Source organism: Cygnus olor, chromosome 6 (assembly GCF_009769625.2).
Source record: "Cygnus olor isolate bCygOlo1 chromosome 6, bCygOlo1.pri.v2, whole genome shotgun sequence".
NCBI classification, from domain to species: Eukaryota; Metazoa; Chordata; class Aves; order Anseriformes; family Anatidae; genus Cygnus; species Cygnus olor.
Genome location: NC_049174.1, coordinates 22,897,283 through 22,914,149, shown reverse-complemented (window position 1 = coordinate 22,914,149; position 16,867 = coordinate 22,897,283). Strand labels below are relative to the sequence as shown.

Sequence of the window (16,867 nt, the reverse complement as noted above, 5' to 3'; positions counted from 1 at the left end):
AGTTTTCCTTCCAGCGACTTGTGGCTTAGAAACTTTATGGACCATTTCCTCTTTATTAGTCGTAGATGGACGAAGGACTGCCATCTTGGCGTGGGGAAAAGAGGAAGGAAGATAACCTGATAGCTTTTGGCATCACATAAGCAATCCACAATGTTTTCTGGCAGTAAACTTAGTCATTAACCTCATGTTCCTTGAATGAGAAGATACCTGTGGTAGTTTTGTACATGGTACCATAAATAAGACCTTCTTTGCAACAGTTCTTTGTGCATAAATTGATTGTCTTAGATACTTGATATTGTAGGCATCTGAATTTATACTTCACAGAATCACAGAATCGTCTAGGTTGGAAGAGACCTCCAAGATCATCTAGTCCAACCTCTGTCCTAACACTAACAAAACCTCCACTAAACCATATCACTAAGGACTACATCTAAGCGTCTCTCAAAGACCTCCAGGGATGGTGACTCAACCACTTCCCTGGGCAGCCCATTCCAATGCCTAACAACCCTTTCAGTAAAGAAGTTCTTCCTAATATCCAACCTAAACCTTGGCCTTGTTGAACTTCATACAGTTGACCTCAGCCCATCGGTCCAGCCTATCCCAATCCTCCTGCAGAGCCTTCCTTCCCTCGGGCAGATCGACACACGCACCTAACTTGGTGTCATCTGCAAGCTTACTGAGGGTGCACTCGATCCCCTCGTCCAGGTCATCGATAAAGATATTAAAGAGGACCGGCCCCAGCACTGAGCCCTGGGGGACTCCACTAGTAACCGGCCTCCAACTGGATTTGACTCCATTCACCACAACTCTTTGGGCCCGGCCGTCCAGCCAGTCTTTAACCCAACGAAGCGTGCGCCAGTCCAAGCCGCGAGCAGCCAGTTTCTTGAGGAGAATGTTGTGGGAAACAACATTCTGTGGGGAACAGTATGCTTGATATGCATATGATGAGTGAGGTTGTTTTTTTTTTTTTTAAATAAAAGTTAGGGAACACACAAAGTGACAAAACATCTATTAGTCCTTTCATTTCTCTTCTGTTGTTCATGGGAGTTTAGATTTTGGAAGTACCTCCTCCTCTTGTCCTTCTCCTGTATGGTCTCTTGTCTTCCTGACTCTGCTTCTTGTCATGCTGGGCTTTTTAGTTATATCCCCTTTCCTATTTCATTCTTTTCTGTATCATATCACGTTGATATCCCCATGAAGCACTGCTTACCACAGAATTTCACGGGTGATTTAGTACTTGGTTTTGCATTGTACATTTGCTGCAGACAAATTAACAGGCTTTGTGGGGTACGTAAAAGCATTCTTCTTATGCAGCAGGCAGGAATTTGGAGCAACACTCCTCTTCATTTTGTACGTTGAACTATTGTTTGCTAGTGAAATCAGTTCCACATATGCCTCTATTAGGCAATCTACTGGATACTGTTTCAGAGTGTGAGTAAATTAAGAGAGCAGAGCTCTTTCCCTGACACTTTGAGGACAATAACCCAAGCTATACAAGTTCTTGTCCATGCAAACGCATCCTGTCTCTTTTTCTCAGTCCAGGTGTGAGAGGAAGCAGTGAAGTAATTATATTTTTTAATTTTTCATTTTTCAAATGATTTTTTTTTAGAATAGCCTACATTGCTCTGTCAGTGCAGAAGTTCTACTGCAATATATGGAAAATAAAATTGTTCCTCTACTTCTGAATTAACATATTTGGCGGCGGGGGAAGGGGAAAATATCCAAATGGGAAGGACGGGAGAGAAGTGACCTGCGTCTTACAAGGAGTGTTTACACCTTGACTTGGAATAGAGAAAATAGAAGTGCAGATAGCTATTTTATTTGAATAATGGACTTGCCAATTAGCCATCAAGTGCTTCCATCTGTGAAATAGTTGATCAGATGGGTTAGCTGGGATGTTTCCAGATTAGGGCATTGTAAATGGCACTTGAAAACTGTCACTTTGATTATGAGGTTTCAAGCATTGCACTGCTTGATGCTGTGGAACCTTTTCCCTCATATTATCATGGTTTTTTAGAACATACTGATCCCATTTAGTAAATCTATGGCACCGTGGGAACTTGGGAGACCTGCCACTGATTTAAAGTTCTGTTTCATCTGCTAATCTATCCAGGATGGCTATTAGAAAAGAGCACTACTGCTGGTCTGGTTTTCTGAGAGGCTTCAGAATAAGAGTTTAAGATCTGGCAGGCAAGGAGGGTCAGTAGCTCATTCCCAATTATCAATTAAATGCAGGTTTCCTTGAGTTAGGTCATGGGAGTAAACTGATGTATATTAAAGTAAATGGCATGTTCTAGTTTGCTAATCTTCATGCTAAAATTCCCTTGTGTAATAAAGCACCTTATTGAAAATTGTTATGGTTAATTGCTTCTTGAAACAGCTTGCTCTTAGTTTGGAGGATACAGGTGTGTTTATTGAATACTGTTGTCTTAACATCAGGAACTGTTTTTTTTCTTTGGAAAGATGTGGAGTGTTTTTTGTAGTTCTTGGTATCTGTTGCACCTGCATGACTTGATTATTCCTGTGACTCCTGGGTGTGTACACTTTATGTGGCCTGAATTGTGATGATGCACAGTTTTCTGCTTCCCATGTGTTTCCAGCTTCAGATACTCCCTTTGAGAATGCTCTGCAAGAGCAATAAGTCTGAATTATAGGTCTTGAAATTCTGCATCATTACTGTGCTATCGCTTTGGTGATGATTTCCACCACAAATTCCAAGTGCTCAGAATGCTGCTGGTATTGCTGAAATATCCCATGTACATCCCAGTTGAAGAAGCTAGGTATACAACGTGGGTGGCTGACCCCTGTTCTACCTTTTTCCCCAGAAGCTATCGACCCATTTAAAGAGTAGGAAGTTTTAAAACTTTCTCAGTGACAAACATTAGTCACCCATTGGAAACCATCCAACATCAACTCCCATGAAAAGTTCAAAGAACTTAATCGCCTGTGTGATCTCCTATAGAAAGTCTCGGTTAAACCACAGGATGGTTAAGGTTGGAAGAGATCTGTGGAGGCTGTCTGGTCCATCCCTCTGCTCAAGCAGGTATCCTTGCTTGACATTACATATATATATATGTTTTATGTATATGATTATGTTTTCAGGGAGTGGAAAAAGCACCTAAGATATACTAAACTGTTCTCTTTGACTGAGATGAGTAGCTCATTGCATGAGTTGGTTGAACAGTCTTGTATTAAAACACTAAAATTTGCATATCAAATTTAGGGTGCCATTGTGGCCCAGGTCTGCTTACACTGGAGATGACAGCTCTGTGGATAGTGTAGGCTTAATCTGAAAGTTGTTGGGCATTATTAAAGTCTGGGTATATTTTTCCCACATTTGAAATATGGTTCAGTAATTGTAATGTTATTTATATCCAACAGTGCTAATGGGGGCAGGAGTATGGGGACATGCTAGAATCACATTAGGAACTGTCATGCAATTGTCTGAGCTGATGGGTACTTACAGTGTGTACTTTTTTCATGGTGTAAAAGATGCCTTAAAGTGTGATGGGCCATGCTACTGTCATGCCTTACTAAAAATAACAAAGATAGTGGGTTGTGCCTGAGCATTATCAGCTTCCTGTGATCTACTATTTTCCTGTAAACTCTGGAGACCATTCTTAGCTGTCTACTCTTGGCCGCAGATTTTAAGCTTCTTTATTTCTAATAATTAGGCAATTAGCTTCTCTTTCCTCAACTTAATTGCCAGTGTAGTCCAGCTGACTTTCCCCAGAAGAGACAAAGGAACTTGGACAAGGAAATGAATGTAGTCATAATGAGAAAATAGCAAAAAAGACTAAACAAGAGCAGTCATCCTTGTGCCTCTTGCGTTATACCTGTTCACTTGTAACATTCCACTCTGTAAGCAGAGAACAGCTCCTGTACAGCGATCTAAATTGCTGCTTCTGTCTGAAAACCCATGCTATTGAATGTTGCAATGCTACTGTGCAGCACCTTTGAACAAGGCCTTGTTTTCTTCCTGTGGTATAGAAGACTTCTCCTCAGGTTTTCCTGGAGCCATATGTTAGTGTTCTTTGTGTATTAATGTCAGTGGGTGTTTTTTTTTTTTTTGAAGTATTACAAATAACTAACCTTCCTTCTGAGTTTCTCAGTTAACCTGCTTGTGTCCAGAGTACCAGCTCTTTACAACAGCAAGCCCAAATGTGTAGAACCAAATACTTTCTAAGTAAAGTGTAAGTAAACCCTATTTAACTGCTGTGCTCCACAAAGTATGCTTTAGGGTGACCTCAGACAGCACACACTGAGGGCTACCTTGCTGCTTGGTGGAATTCTTTAGAATAAGATAGTGAAAAGTCTAGACTGGAGCACAATTTTCTGAAGGCAGGCAAAAATTACAAATCCCGATTAGTTATATGCCTTGAGGCTCTCGTTCTAAACCTCAGTAGCTGCTGTAATGGTATGAGTAGATGACAGATTAGTTTTGGTTCTATTTTGGAGTGAAACCAACCTTTAGTATTTTGTTTTTTTTTCCCCGGTAGTTTGAGGCTGTGAAGAGTAGTACTTTTCAAAGATGTGTACAACACTGTTTTGTGTCCCTGTTTTTATTGCTTTTTGCTAACAGTAACTCTGATAATAAGAGATGTTAACTGCATTGGTGATGCATGTCTTCCCTTGATTTTTCTTGCTTTTCTTGATTTTTCTCTTAATAAATTTTGATTGATACGCTTAAGTGGCCACTTCATGCAACAGTTGGGTTGGGAACGTAACAGAAAAATCTGAGTATTGCAAATTGCATCAGTGGTGTATGCAAATCACTTTATATTGTGACTACATTTTAATATTGGGTTAATAATTATGTACCTCTAACAAGACATCAGACTAACTAGAGTGAGTCTCTCAAGTACCATGTAGCATAACTAAGCTTATATCAAAACACAACTAGCACCCAGTCATTGCCAAATCCTGTTATATTTTCTCTTAGTAAGCTGTAAGCCTCAGTAGTCTGAAATGATATTTTCTATGGGAACATTGGAAAACAGTAAAGCTGTTTTTTGTAGAAGACACTTAAATTTTATGCCTGTCATTTTAGACAATTAGGTAAGCAAAATAAATTGCATACTAAAGGTATATGGGAAATCTCGGGTGTACCCATATAGATGGATTATTGTACCTCTTTCATGAAACTGTAAGTAATGCAAGAGAGATCACTGGCAGAAGGATAATTTTTTTCTACTCAAAGTTTTGAATGGACAGGCTAGAAATGTAAACTAATTTTTTTGAATGCTTCTATTGTTGATTTTTTTTTCTGTTTTTAATTAAAATTCTGACCAGATTCTCTATGGAGTATCTCAATGAGCTAGTGAATATTTTTGTTTGAAGTTTTGTTTAATTTAAAACAAACAAGCAAAATAGGTAGTAAATCTTTGGCTCTGCTGAAGAGGTGTTTGTAAACTGATGATCCCAACCCATTTAGCCAACTGCTCAGAGCTATACAAAGTTCTGTGTTGTGTAATTTTGGCTTTTGAAGAGGAGGAAGATGGAAAATGCTGTATGTTTCAAGTCCATCTATATTGCTGTTGTTGAGTTCTGCTGTAAACATGAACCTGGATAAACCTTTTTTCCTTTTTTTAGGAGGCAGGATTTTGTAAAATATACTGAGGCAGTTTTTTTTCTTTAATACAGCCTGTTAAGGCTTTCACAAAGATATTTTTAATTTAAAGTAGCAATTGATGCCATAATATTTCCCTAGTATCCCTACTCCATTTTGGAGCCTGAGACTGTCTGAGACTAAACATATTACTGAAATTTTTATTTCATCTGACATATGGCGTAACAAGACAATGTGATCCTTTCAGAAATCTAGGCTGTTTGTTGAGGCTTATGGTATTTTGTGGTCTGTTATGTATGCTTGATTATAATTGGTATAAAAATGGGCCTAAACATACAAACTGTTTAGACATAATGCTTGCTTCAAAATATAATCCTGTTGATGTGGAACTAACTGTAAAATTGTGTGTGTACTAGCTGGAAAACTGCAATAAAATTTCAAATTTCTACTAATTAGCATGTGATTCACAGTGCAAACTAATATTTTTATGAACTTCTTAGGATTTTTCACTCTTTATGAATTAGATCATTTGCTCTGGTGTTTATCATGACAGTGTTGTTAGAACTGTTGAGATATGGGAATGTGGCTTATTCCCTTTTGCTACTTCCACTGACTGACTTAATATTTTCAAGGGTATTGTCTCAGTACAGAAACACTGCTCCACAATTACAACTTAAATAAGGTTTCTAGATTTAGCAATGGGTAAAAAGTACTATGCTCTTCTAAGAAAATCCTTGTGAATTCATCGTTATACCACTTCTCTACAAAGGGTAAGTAGAGAAGAGTACTTAGGTGACTTCTTAAAATCTTTTTATCATCGCTCGTACTTCTGCCTACTTTGCATATTTGCTTGAATTTGTGTCATTTTTGCATGTAATATTCTGTGTTTTTTTTCCTTCCCCTTTCCAAACTATTCGCTACTGGATTTACCTTTATAAAAACGGGAGCTTTAAGCTCACTTTAAGCACTTGATTTTTCCACATATCTTTTAACACGCTAAATTATTTTATTGTGGCTGTCATTGCTTTTATACCGTAGATGCCCTTTTCCTCCTTAGTTCATAATAAATGTGATGATTATCTGGAACACTTACAATGGAGGTGGTTCAGTAGGGGAGTAAAGGGAAAAGGGGGTTTGTGAACACTTTTTTTTATTTCAAAAGTACGGCAAGTTTTTATGTCTTTTTAGTTAATCTTTCTCAATTGTCTTCATATATAACAGCTGAAAATATGTACTGAAGGGGTTAAGTCGGCATGAAAGAATTCATTTCCACTTTAATGACCTAGCCTTGCTGGGTTAGGACGATGGGGAACATGCTTCTGACTTGTACTCCTATTGCCAATTAACACCTCCTATAACAGGTTGCCTCAGCTAGTCATTGAAGCAGAGGCAGTAGAAATAGTTTACATGCAGCTTGTTTTTCACACTAGTTGTTTAATACTCACAGAATTAAACTATTAAAAGGTTCTTTCTTGCCTTACTGGGAAAGAAATAAACACTACAGCGGTCAGTGTTCGCATGCGTGTCCTATGTTCATGTTCAAATTGTTCCAATTGCAAGAAAAAAGTCATGATTGCAATGGTTCTTATATTTTACACAGCAATATGTTATTTGATGCAATAAAGCTAAGATTTGCTCTACAACACTTTGCTGCCTTTTTTTATTACAGCTGCCCGCGTAAAACCGGGTTTCTTTGTTGAAACTGCTCTGCTGTATTTCAACATCATCTTTTGTTCTATTAGCGTGACACTAGAACAGTATTTAAGATCCATTTAGACAATAGAAAGTGTCTCTATTTGTGGAGTATTTCTCACTATTGATAGTGTAATTAATCGAGTCCACTTCTTATACCAATTTGAATAAATGTGAAATACTACAAATAAGAGCAGTGCTCTAAAATGACACTTTAGTTCACATTTAATCAGCAGGTATTTTAATAACATAATAAAATTGGCTAAATAATTGATACCAGTTCACACTAAGAGAAAGGTGGAGTAATATACCTAAAAGTGTTAACAAATTTGCTAAAAGGCCTGAGTAGATAACACTTCAAGGCGTTAGTTTTTATCCTGTTAGAATGGCAAACGCCTTTAACACTTCGTCAACAAGGCCTGCCCAAGTAAAGGGCTGCTTTTTATATTGGATCATCTTTTTAACTGTTTGAAACAAAAATTGTATAGTGAATAATTTTAATACCTCACCATAACCCTCTGTTCTAACCTGAATGCAATTCTTTTTCCATTGCAAGTCTTACTGGGAAACACCTTGAAGCAAAAATAAAATGCATTGTAATAGTGTTAACGTTACTGGTTGTCAATGAAATTGGGATTCAGCCACTTCAAAACAACACCAGAATTTGATTAGATTGTACAAGATGACTGGCCTTCAGGCAGCCATTCACTGGACTGATGTGTATAACTGATTTGGAATAAAAATCCTTTTTCAATAAGTAGCACTATAACATTGTTCTTTGAGATTATTTTAAGAGCAGTCTTTAAATTTTAGTAATTACTGTATTCTTCAGCTTATACAGGAATGATTAGGAAAAAGAATATTCTCCTTGCTCTTTCTAAATCTCATTTTTCTCCAGCTCTCCAAGAAATTATTCAATAAAGCTGTGGGCAGGCAGAAAGAAGGCAGCATGTTATTTTGCAGTGAGATGGACAGTTACAAAGCTGTAGTGGGAGAACTGCATGACCTTTGAGTACCATAATGAAACCAAAAATACCAGCAGATCTTCTGTACTACAGATACAAATGCTTTCTTGTTTAGGTTTCTGACACCAGTTAATTTAATTTAGTACTCTGCTTCATGAGGATGGTGCTCCTTTGTTAAAGTTGGCAGGCAGTGAAGTTTATGAACAGTGATAATAGCACATGCTGTGGAGGGTCAGCGTAAAATACTTTGCCTCCATGTAGAGATTAGCTAATAGTCTTTTTTCCCCCCCTCTTTTTCCATGATGAAAGAAATGAATAAATGTCTGTGGAAGACGAGCAGAAACAGGCCCAAGAACTCTCCAGATGTGTAATGCGTGGCTGCCACGTGCTGTGTAACTAGCTGACAGGAGCTACAGCTCTCGCTCCGGCACCATCTTAGAACATCGGCCCTTTCTGGAGAAGGAAGTGGTCAGAGTGGAAGTAAACCGCTTCCTGTTCCAAATGCCCTTTTTTTTTTTTTTTTTTCAAATGGCATCATTTAAAGCAAACTATTTGGAAGACCCGAGATAGATAATGTTGGTTTTGTCAGTTAGATCTTTAAAAGTTTTATGTTAAGAATCTTTAAAGAACTTTGGCCTTATAATTTTCTGTAGAAGGATAAGTGTGTACCTGTACTATTTTATGTGTCATCTTACCTTTGGTAGGAAAATAAAAGGAAATTCAATCTATTGTGAAGGTAGATTTTGGGCAAATTTTAACCTATAGACAGTGTCTTTCTCAAAATTCCTGAATCAGTACATCCAAATCAGCTCAGAACTCTGAGAAGTTAGTTTAATCTATAACCAGAACAAAGAATGGAATATAAATGTGAGAATAAATACATATGATTGGTACACTGCAACAAGTTATCATCTTTTCTAATAATTAGTTAGTAATTATAATCTAAAAGGAGAACAGAGTAGACAGAAAGGGAAATCGTGAGGTCTTCACAAACAAACAACTAGTTAATATACATTGTACTATATGAGCCTGGTAGCTAATAAATCAACACTATATTTGCATTGTAGATTACAATTAGGTAATTTTTAAGTTTATTAATTGAACTGGATGAGAAGAGCTGGAGCTTTAATATTTTTATGATCTAGGGCATGTGCTTAAAGTGAAACAGTAAAGTTTTCAGTTGCTGTCTACTAATGGTGTAGTCATTTTATTTGTGTATACATATAGTTAAACTACACGTAGTGTGTAAAACTACATTTTTACATGCATAGTTATAGTTAAACTACGTGTAAAGTGCAAAATCATAGAAGTGAATGCTATAGCTTAAAAAAAAAAAGAAAGAAAAGAATGCTAGGCAAAGTTGATTTATACCAGTGGAGTGTTCCCTTATGCGTAAACGGTATTCCCTTTGCTGAAAATGAGTTGCTGGCTATGGGTGCTGGCCTTTGTCTGTGTCTAAAACTTACTTTGTAGAATGCCCAAAGGATCAATAGCAAATATAATATTAAATACTTCTGGACCATCGCTACTGCAAACAAAAATTTCAAAGCTCTAACAAGTACAGAAATAATGAGAGAGATTAGGAAGGAGCACAGTAGGTTAACGCCCAGATTTTCTTCCTATCCTTGCTTAAGTTAACAGTATTTTAGCTGCCTTGTTACAGAAACAAAATGTAGTAATATTTGTCTTTGTCTCCTCACTCTAAGTGTTGACTCTACTGACTGATTTTAAATAGATTTTAAAATGGGAAAAGTTATGAAGAATAATTAAACTCTTACAAGTTGTGAACACAGGTGTCTATGTAGGGGACAGAGACATGATTAATGCCTCAGCTGCAGGAAGGGTGTCAGTGTGATCTGCCATATTAACAGACATTAGAGAGTACATGCAGGAGAGCCAATTTAAATGTCATAATCTGTGGAATAAACTTCAGTTAAGTTCCTGAGTTTTGAGAAGCCAATCTCAAGCATGAACATTAGTTTTCCAGAAATCGCAGCTTTTCAGTTTTAAAAATAGCGAATGTTGAAATGCAATGCTTGCTTGCAGAGAAAATCTAGAAAAAAAAAAAGAAATCTAGGAGAAAATCTAGGAGAAATTTATATGGTGATATCATATATATGATATATAATGTAGAATATATTTGTGGTCATATCACAGTGTTAATGTTATGGTTCTTCCTTATACAGAGCCAAGGTCACTTAATTTGTACTTTTGCAATCACTTCAGACTCTCTCTGGTGTAAAACTAGTAGAAAATTGGAAAAGAGCTTTATACACTTAGAAGGTTGTTGTTATCATACTATTTTTTTAATTAAAAAAAGTACCCTTATCTGTGTTTTCTTCTTAGCTGTGATTAAATGGAAATACAAGTCTTCATGCTTTCCAAGTATTAAGCGAAAAGAAGAAAATGTAGGATAAACTTTAAATGAAGCAGGAAAAATACACTTAAAAATGTAAATTTTTTTTGGATGAAAAAAGCACAGTACCAGAAAACAATTAAGCGTTTGAAGCTTCATCAGCCAAGCATTTTGCTTGTAGTATATTTGGACTAAGTGTTTTGGTGCCCCATGGATCTGGTTCTGCAAAATGTTCTAATGAACTGCTTGTAAATTTTTCACTTTAAGTGTTATACTGTGTATAAGGGCGGAATCAAAGTTCTAATCTAGCTTTGCATAATAGTACCATTTCCTTTCCTTCTTTAATTTAATGGGGAGCATCTTTCTTTCCCGTACTCCATGGTTGCTTTGTAGCCATTACAAGTTTGTTCTGCGTCACTTAGTGCAGAGATAACCTTTTGTCTTTTCATTGGAAATTTGCTGTACACAATTTGTTAACAAAGTAATGAATGTACTGCTAATTGGCTGTAATGAGGTAAGCTGATACGGAATTCTGTATGTAAGAGCAATATGTCTCCTGCTCTTCAAGAAGGGGACAGTTAAACTGCTGCCTCCTGTGTTTTTCATTTTCAGCAGTACAGAGAACCTGTTTCAACCAATCATTCACACCTGGGACAGTTGTGCTAATTTTAAATAACTACTCGTAAGGCAAAGAGCAAAGTATTTTGTTCACAGCTTTTCCACCTAGGGATCGGAGGTCCGTTTTTTCTCTCACTGTACCAGTGCATCTGCAAAGTACTCCCATAGCCTTTATCTGCAAGTCCTCTGTAGCTGAAAGCTGATGAAGCAAAGGGAAATTGCTGTTTGTGTTGGTGCCAGTTAATCATGCTAGCCCAGCAGCATTTACATTCACACCACTGTAAGAAACACATAGTTAATTGGAGAACTGGCCATATTTTACAGCTGACGAAGGTTAGCTTTGCGGCAAAGCTGACTAATGGAAACTTAATCCGACTGTTAGTCTGTATGTCTTGTAACAGGTTTGTACCCAGTGCAATACTTGCCAGTTTTTTACGTGACTGATTCTGACAAGATTGCTGTTTAGGCTGGTATTGTTCTAGAGATGGGGGAGACGGGATGGAGGCTAAGTGTTTTTTTATTGCGAAATAGGTTAGTGTAGGAAGGCGCTATAAAAAAGCATTTGGGGCTTGCATGTGCTTTTTTTTTGTTTGTAAGAACTGCATCCAGCACACAAATTCCAAATCTTACATGCATTTTTCTTTAAGTTTCATAATGTGGAACAGTAAAGGAAATGTTTAGGAACGGCTGTAACAACTGTGGAGAAAATACTTGATTATTTATTCTTTTCATAGGGGCCACCAACAGATGCTCCTGCGGTCGATACAGCGGAACAGGTTTATATCTCTTCCCTTGCGCTGCTGAAAGTAAGTGTCTTGTGTGTGCTACAGCTGTGTGTGGTGCTGAGACTGAGTACCTGGCACCTACCCAGACCTTATGGACTTGTGCTCTTTAGATGCTGGTCAGAATAATTTTACAGTGCATTTAATATTGTGTGGAACTTTCAAAATAAGAAAGTTATTTCTCTTTTTATGGCTTAATTTTTACTGTCTTATAGTGCCTTACAGTTTCCAAAAGTGCTGCAAGTTGCAAATTATCAATAAAGAAGCAAAGGCTGGAAGAACTATCCCAGGTCAAACTTGAACCTCCTGTTAAACATATATAGTTAAACAATATCATTTGGTCTGAATTCCAGATGTTGAAACACGGTCGTGCTGGTGTCCCTATGGAAGTTATGGGTCTGATGCTTGGGGAATTTGTTGATGATTACACTGTGAGAGTGATTGATGTTTTTGCTATGCCACAGTCTGGAACGGTGAGTTCTTGCAGCTAGACTTTTTATTTTTTTCTTTTCACATAGTAAATAATTTGTAAAAGCTTTTCCTTCCTTACCTATTTGTTCAATCTTATTTAAGCTGTCTATACCTATTGGATATAATCTGAACATGTCTAATTCACGTATTGATACCTTAAGTTTATGCTTAGATAGTGTTTGATTGTTTGTATTTTAAGGGTTTCAGTAAAAAAAAAAAAAAAAGCGAAAACTTCATTTCTGAAGCAAAGACTAGTACATATAGTGTACTATACACCAGTGTATATCACTGGAGATCTGTTGTGTCTTTATGTGTAAATTATATTGGTATAACACCACTTACAAGACTTATGAATTGATAACTTTAAGAACTCATGTACTAGCCAAGGGAAGGATTCAAAAATGTAAAGGTTTGACTAGAAATGTATCATGTCCTTAATTGTGATGATGCTATAGATACACTTCAAACTCTCTTTGACAGATCTTATAGTGGCATATCTCTTAAATGATACTTTTTATGGTGTGAAAAAATTAAGCGTTTTAATTTTGAGTAAGAATATTAATGTTATGAAATATATTTTAAAGAGATGATGAACCAATATTTATAATTGGAATTGATGGTACTTTTTTGTTTAACAAATAAAATACTGCTCTTAAAAAAGTACAGATCCCTGTGTAATCATAGCTCCACAACAATGAAGTATTTAAATTCTTTTGTCCTGACTTTGTGTGTATTCATACATAGTCAGTATATGTAGAATTAACAAAAGCTGTTATTTCTCTTGAACAAAATTTATTGAGCTGAACTTGTGAGAAACAACAGGCCAGAGTTTACGGAACAAAAAGGAGGTAGAAAAGACGAATCATAGTAGAAATTACTTAAACGACAGTTCAAATCTTTTTAGATTTTTAAAACATTCATTGACATACATTTATAAATAGTATTTACGTTTAAGGGTGTTCTAAAGTAATCAGGTTTCCTTTTTTAACAGATGCTTGTGGACATTGTGTTTTAAATTTTGTTTGTGAAAATAACACGTAAAAGATTTGAAGTATTACTTCATGTGCAATTACCACGATTTCTGTTTCTTTTACACCAGGGTGTCAGTGTGGAGGCAGTTGATCCTGTATTTCAAGCAAAAATGTTGGATATGCTGAAACAGACAGGAAGGTAAGTCACCCTGAGGAGACCTGAGAATAACAAATACTCCCTGCATGTTGTTTAGAAGAAACGGCTGGCTCTCTGCAAAACTAGTGAAGTAGGAGCTGCTATTAAGTTTTAAAAAGATATAATTGGTCCAGAAAACGGGGTGAGTAACGTAGCATGTAATTCAGTCCACCTCATGCCTTTCAATTGTCAGGAGGTTGTCAGTTATGTTAAACCCACATCTTTGATTATTGCACAGAAAGAATGCTGCTCAATTTAGTAAAAGATTGATTTTTTTTTTTCAATTAAGATTTAAAAAAAATACAAAGTTTTAGCTTATTTATGAGCAATTTTAATAAAAAGGAGAAACTTATTTGCTAAAAGATTCTAGGATTTAAACAAATTTTTATTTCACTCCTACCTCTCAACAGTTGTCGTCTGCTTGCTCAAATTCTTTTATCTGTGGGAAAAAACTTCAAAATTAATGTTAGCAAAAAGCTCAGCAGCTGAACAGAACAGTGCAAATTGCTTTTTGACTGAGTTCCTAGTTCTGCTGCTGGTTTAATTGATATTTAATCCTTTCCCACCGTTAGTTCCCGTTGTCCATGTCTGAAATGGACTTTCTGCCGTGAAAATTCAACCCTCAATGCCAAGGAGTTAAAGAGTAGATATTTACTCAAGTGCTGAAAGGGTAAAAACTGGTTCAAGAAAGGTGTGGTAACGGTGAAAAACTGAAAGCATGATCTTCTACTGCTAATGTGCATCCCTTAATGATAGCCCTCTTTTGTCACATTTATTCATATCATGTTTTCACCATAATATGGAGAGTAATGTAAATATTTCCAATGGTGTTTTTCACAGATCATCTTACTTTATGCCCTGTGTTTTATTATTTCTTCTTGTGTTGCATGTTTTTATTTTTAAAGAATCTCGGTGTTCTCTTTGTTTCAGACCTGAGATGGTAGTTGGTTGGTATCATAGTCACCCTGGCTTTGGCTGTTGGTTGTCTGGTGTAGATATCAATACTCAGCAGAGCTTTGAAGCCTTATCGGAAAGAGCTGTTGCTGTGGTGGTGGATCCCATTCAAAGTGTAAAAGGAAAGGTATAGTAGCTTTCTTATTTTTTTAAGGTACTTCAGTAAGAATTAGTATGGAGAAACTGTATATATGTGTAAGTTCTTGATTTTTGGAGGCCCATTCTCCCTTAAAAATAAATAAATAAATAATCTCACCGTAAATGAAACATCCTTATCCACTTACTTTGCACATGACATCAGTAGTCCTAAACAAGCTGGAACTCTTGGAATATTGTCAGTACACATAACCGGTCATAATCCTCACTTCATATTTTGCTTTTCAGGTGTGACTCAACATTTTGCAACTATAAATCCAAGTGTACCATTGTTTCAGAGGTTTCATTTAAGCACAAATCTAAGATCAGAATCTAGCAGATCAGAATAGATTTAGCCCCTTAATGTGGGTACCAATAAGGCATTGATTTATAGGCATTACATATGATGGCTCTTAATAGCCTTTCTATTCCAAATGCTTTTGGCAATAAAACTTTAAGAAGACTCGGTATCAAGCATTCAAGATTTTCAGAAAGTGTGCAGATAGATGATTAAGTATGTTAAATGATTATGAAAAGAGATTAACTTGCAAAGCGTATTGGGTTATAGTTGTCCTTTGTTGAAATCTCTTTTGTTCTTGTTTAGTTCTCTTTTTATTTCTTTCTAGCCCCATATGCCATTTTCCTATTTCCTGCCTCATGACAGCAGGGAGCAGCTCTATTATCACCTTCACAGAGCTGTCTGCAAATGTGAGAGGCAATTCGATTTTGCTCAACCACAGGGAGAGTGGATTATGAAAAACTACAGAACGTACAGAATTGGCTAGGTGGTTACTGCTTTAAATACTGCTGAGGTGTTTTGTTTGAGCATGCACTCCCATTGTATTGTAGAATAATTATTGAAATGCATCATGGTATATATGGATGATATTAATGTAAATTTATAAATATTTAAAAAGTAAGTATTCATTTTCTGTAAAGCTGTAGTATGTTTCCTGTGAGAGTTTATACAGTAGCTACAAACAATTCCACTAAGGTTTCCTTTAATTTCATATAGAATATTAGAATCTATGGTTTCACTTAAAGTTTTTTGTTTGTTTGGTGGTTTTTAGTTCTGATTCTTTTATCATATTTGTTTATGTAAATACAGGAAATTAAAAAAAATTTGTTTGGAAGCTATTAGATGTTGAAACAATTTTGCTGTCTTTTAAATTGCATAAAGAGTGGAAGAATATGTTGGTAGTTCTTGTGGAAAAAAAATACTGCAGTAGAATATTAATTAGTGCTGACTTTTTTCTGTAAGTTTTACTTTATGCTTACTTTTATTTTCTCACTCAAGTATGAATGTTGAAACAAAATGATTTTGTCAAAATATAATTGGGGATACTATACCAAAAATTTAGAGCTCTCTAACCTGTTAATCCATTTAAGGGGAAAAGCCTCCCAGTAAGTCACACTACTGTTATACCACACTTCCACACTTGCTCACTAAGTGGTGTGGTTTTTTTTCCACTGTTGTTTGGACACAGATGTCATCTTAAATAAGGGTCTTTGTTCTCCTCATGTAAATAATATTTGGCATTTTTATTTTGAATTTTTGTCCATATAAACATTTCTCAGTTACATCTTTTCTTATGGCAATTGCTGCCAGTACTTGAGATCACTGGAAGTCTTGTAATGTTTGTTTCTAATGTGGTCTAGATGCTACAGTAAGATTAAATTGCATTCTCAGGTTTCACATCTTTAAAAAAAAAATGTTTCTGGCAAGTGCATCCCCAAAGTTTAGAAATAGAAAGAATACCCCAAATTATGAATAGTACTTCAAATTAATTTCTTGATTTAGTGGTTGAGATTGGGCTGCGGGATGTATATGATTTTTATATCCTTGGTTGGCAAGTTCACTTGCATTGAAATGTATTTTGATTTTAGATGAACTGTAAGAACAGATTTTATTAGAGCTGGGGAGATTTTTTAGGTCAGTTTTGACCGTTTTGTTTGTATGGCTTCCCTTAATATGCTGTCTAGTGCCCCTTAGTATCATAGACAATTTGAGTGTAGCCTATTTCAGGGAAGTACCTGTGTTTTCTCAGCGCCAGCAAAAGAAGAAATGCTTGTAGAGGTAATTTTGTTGCTGTAGTAGCCGCTGTACTGGTGGGCTTTGCTAGTGCATGTAGCTGCATGAGTCCAAGATCATTACTCA

At 36.2% G+C, this 16,867-nt stretch overlaps 1 protein-coding gene across 6 annotated transcripts in view; it reads left to right on the top strand.

Moving 5' to 3' along the window:
* The window catches only part of PSMD14 (proteasome 26S subunit, non-ATPase 14), a 47,768-nt gene that overhangs the window by 11,360 nt on the left and 19,541 nt on the right, over positions 1 to 16,867 (top strand). For all 6 annotated transcript variants that reach the window (XM_040561720.1, XM_040561722.1, XM_040561724.1 and 3 more), the window contains 4 exons: positions 11,935 to 12,006; positions 12,336 to 12,455; positions 13,553 to 13,623; positions 14,551 to 14,701. In XM_040561720.1, the coding sequence (XP_040417654.1) occupies positions 11,935 to 12,006; positions 12,336 to 12,455; positions 13,553 to 13,623; positions 14,551 to 14,701 (414 nt within the window). The remainder of the gene's footprint in view (positions 1 to 11,934; positions 12,007 to 12,335; positions 12,456 to 13,552; positions 13,624 to 14,550; positions 14,702 to 16,867) is intronic.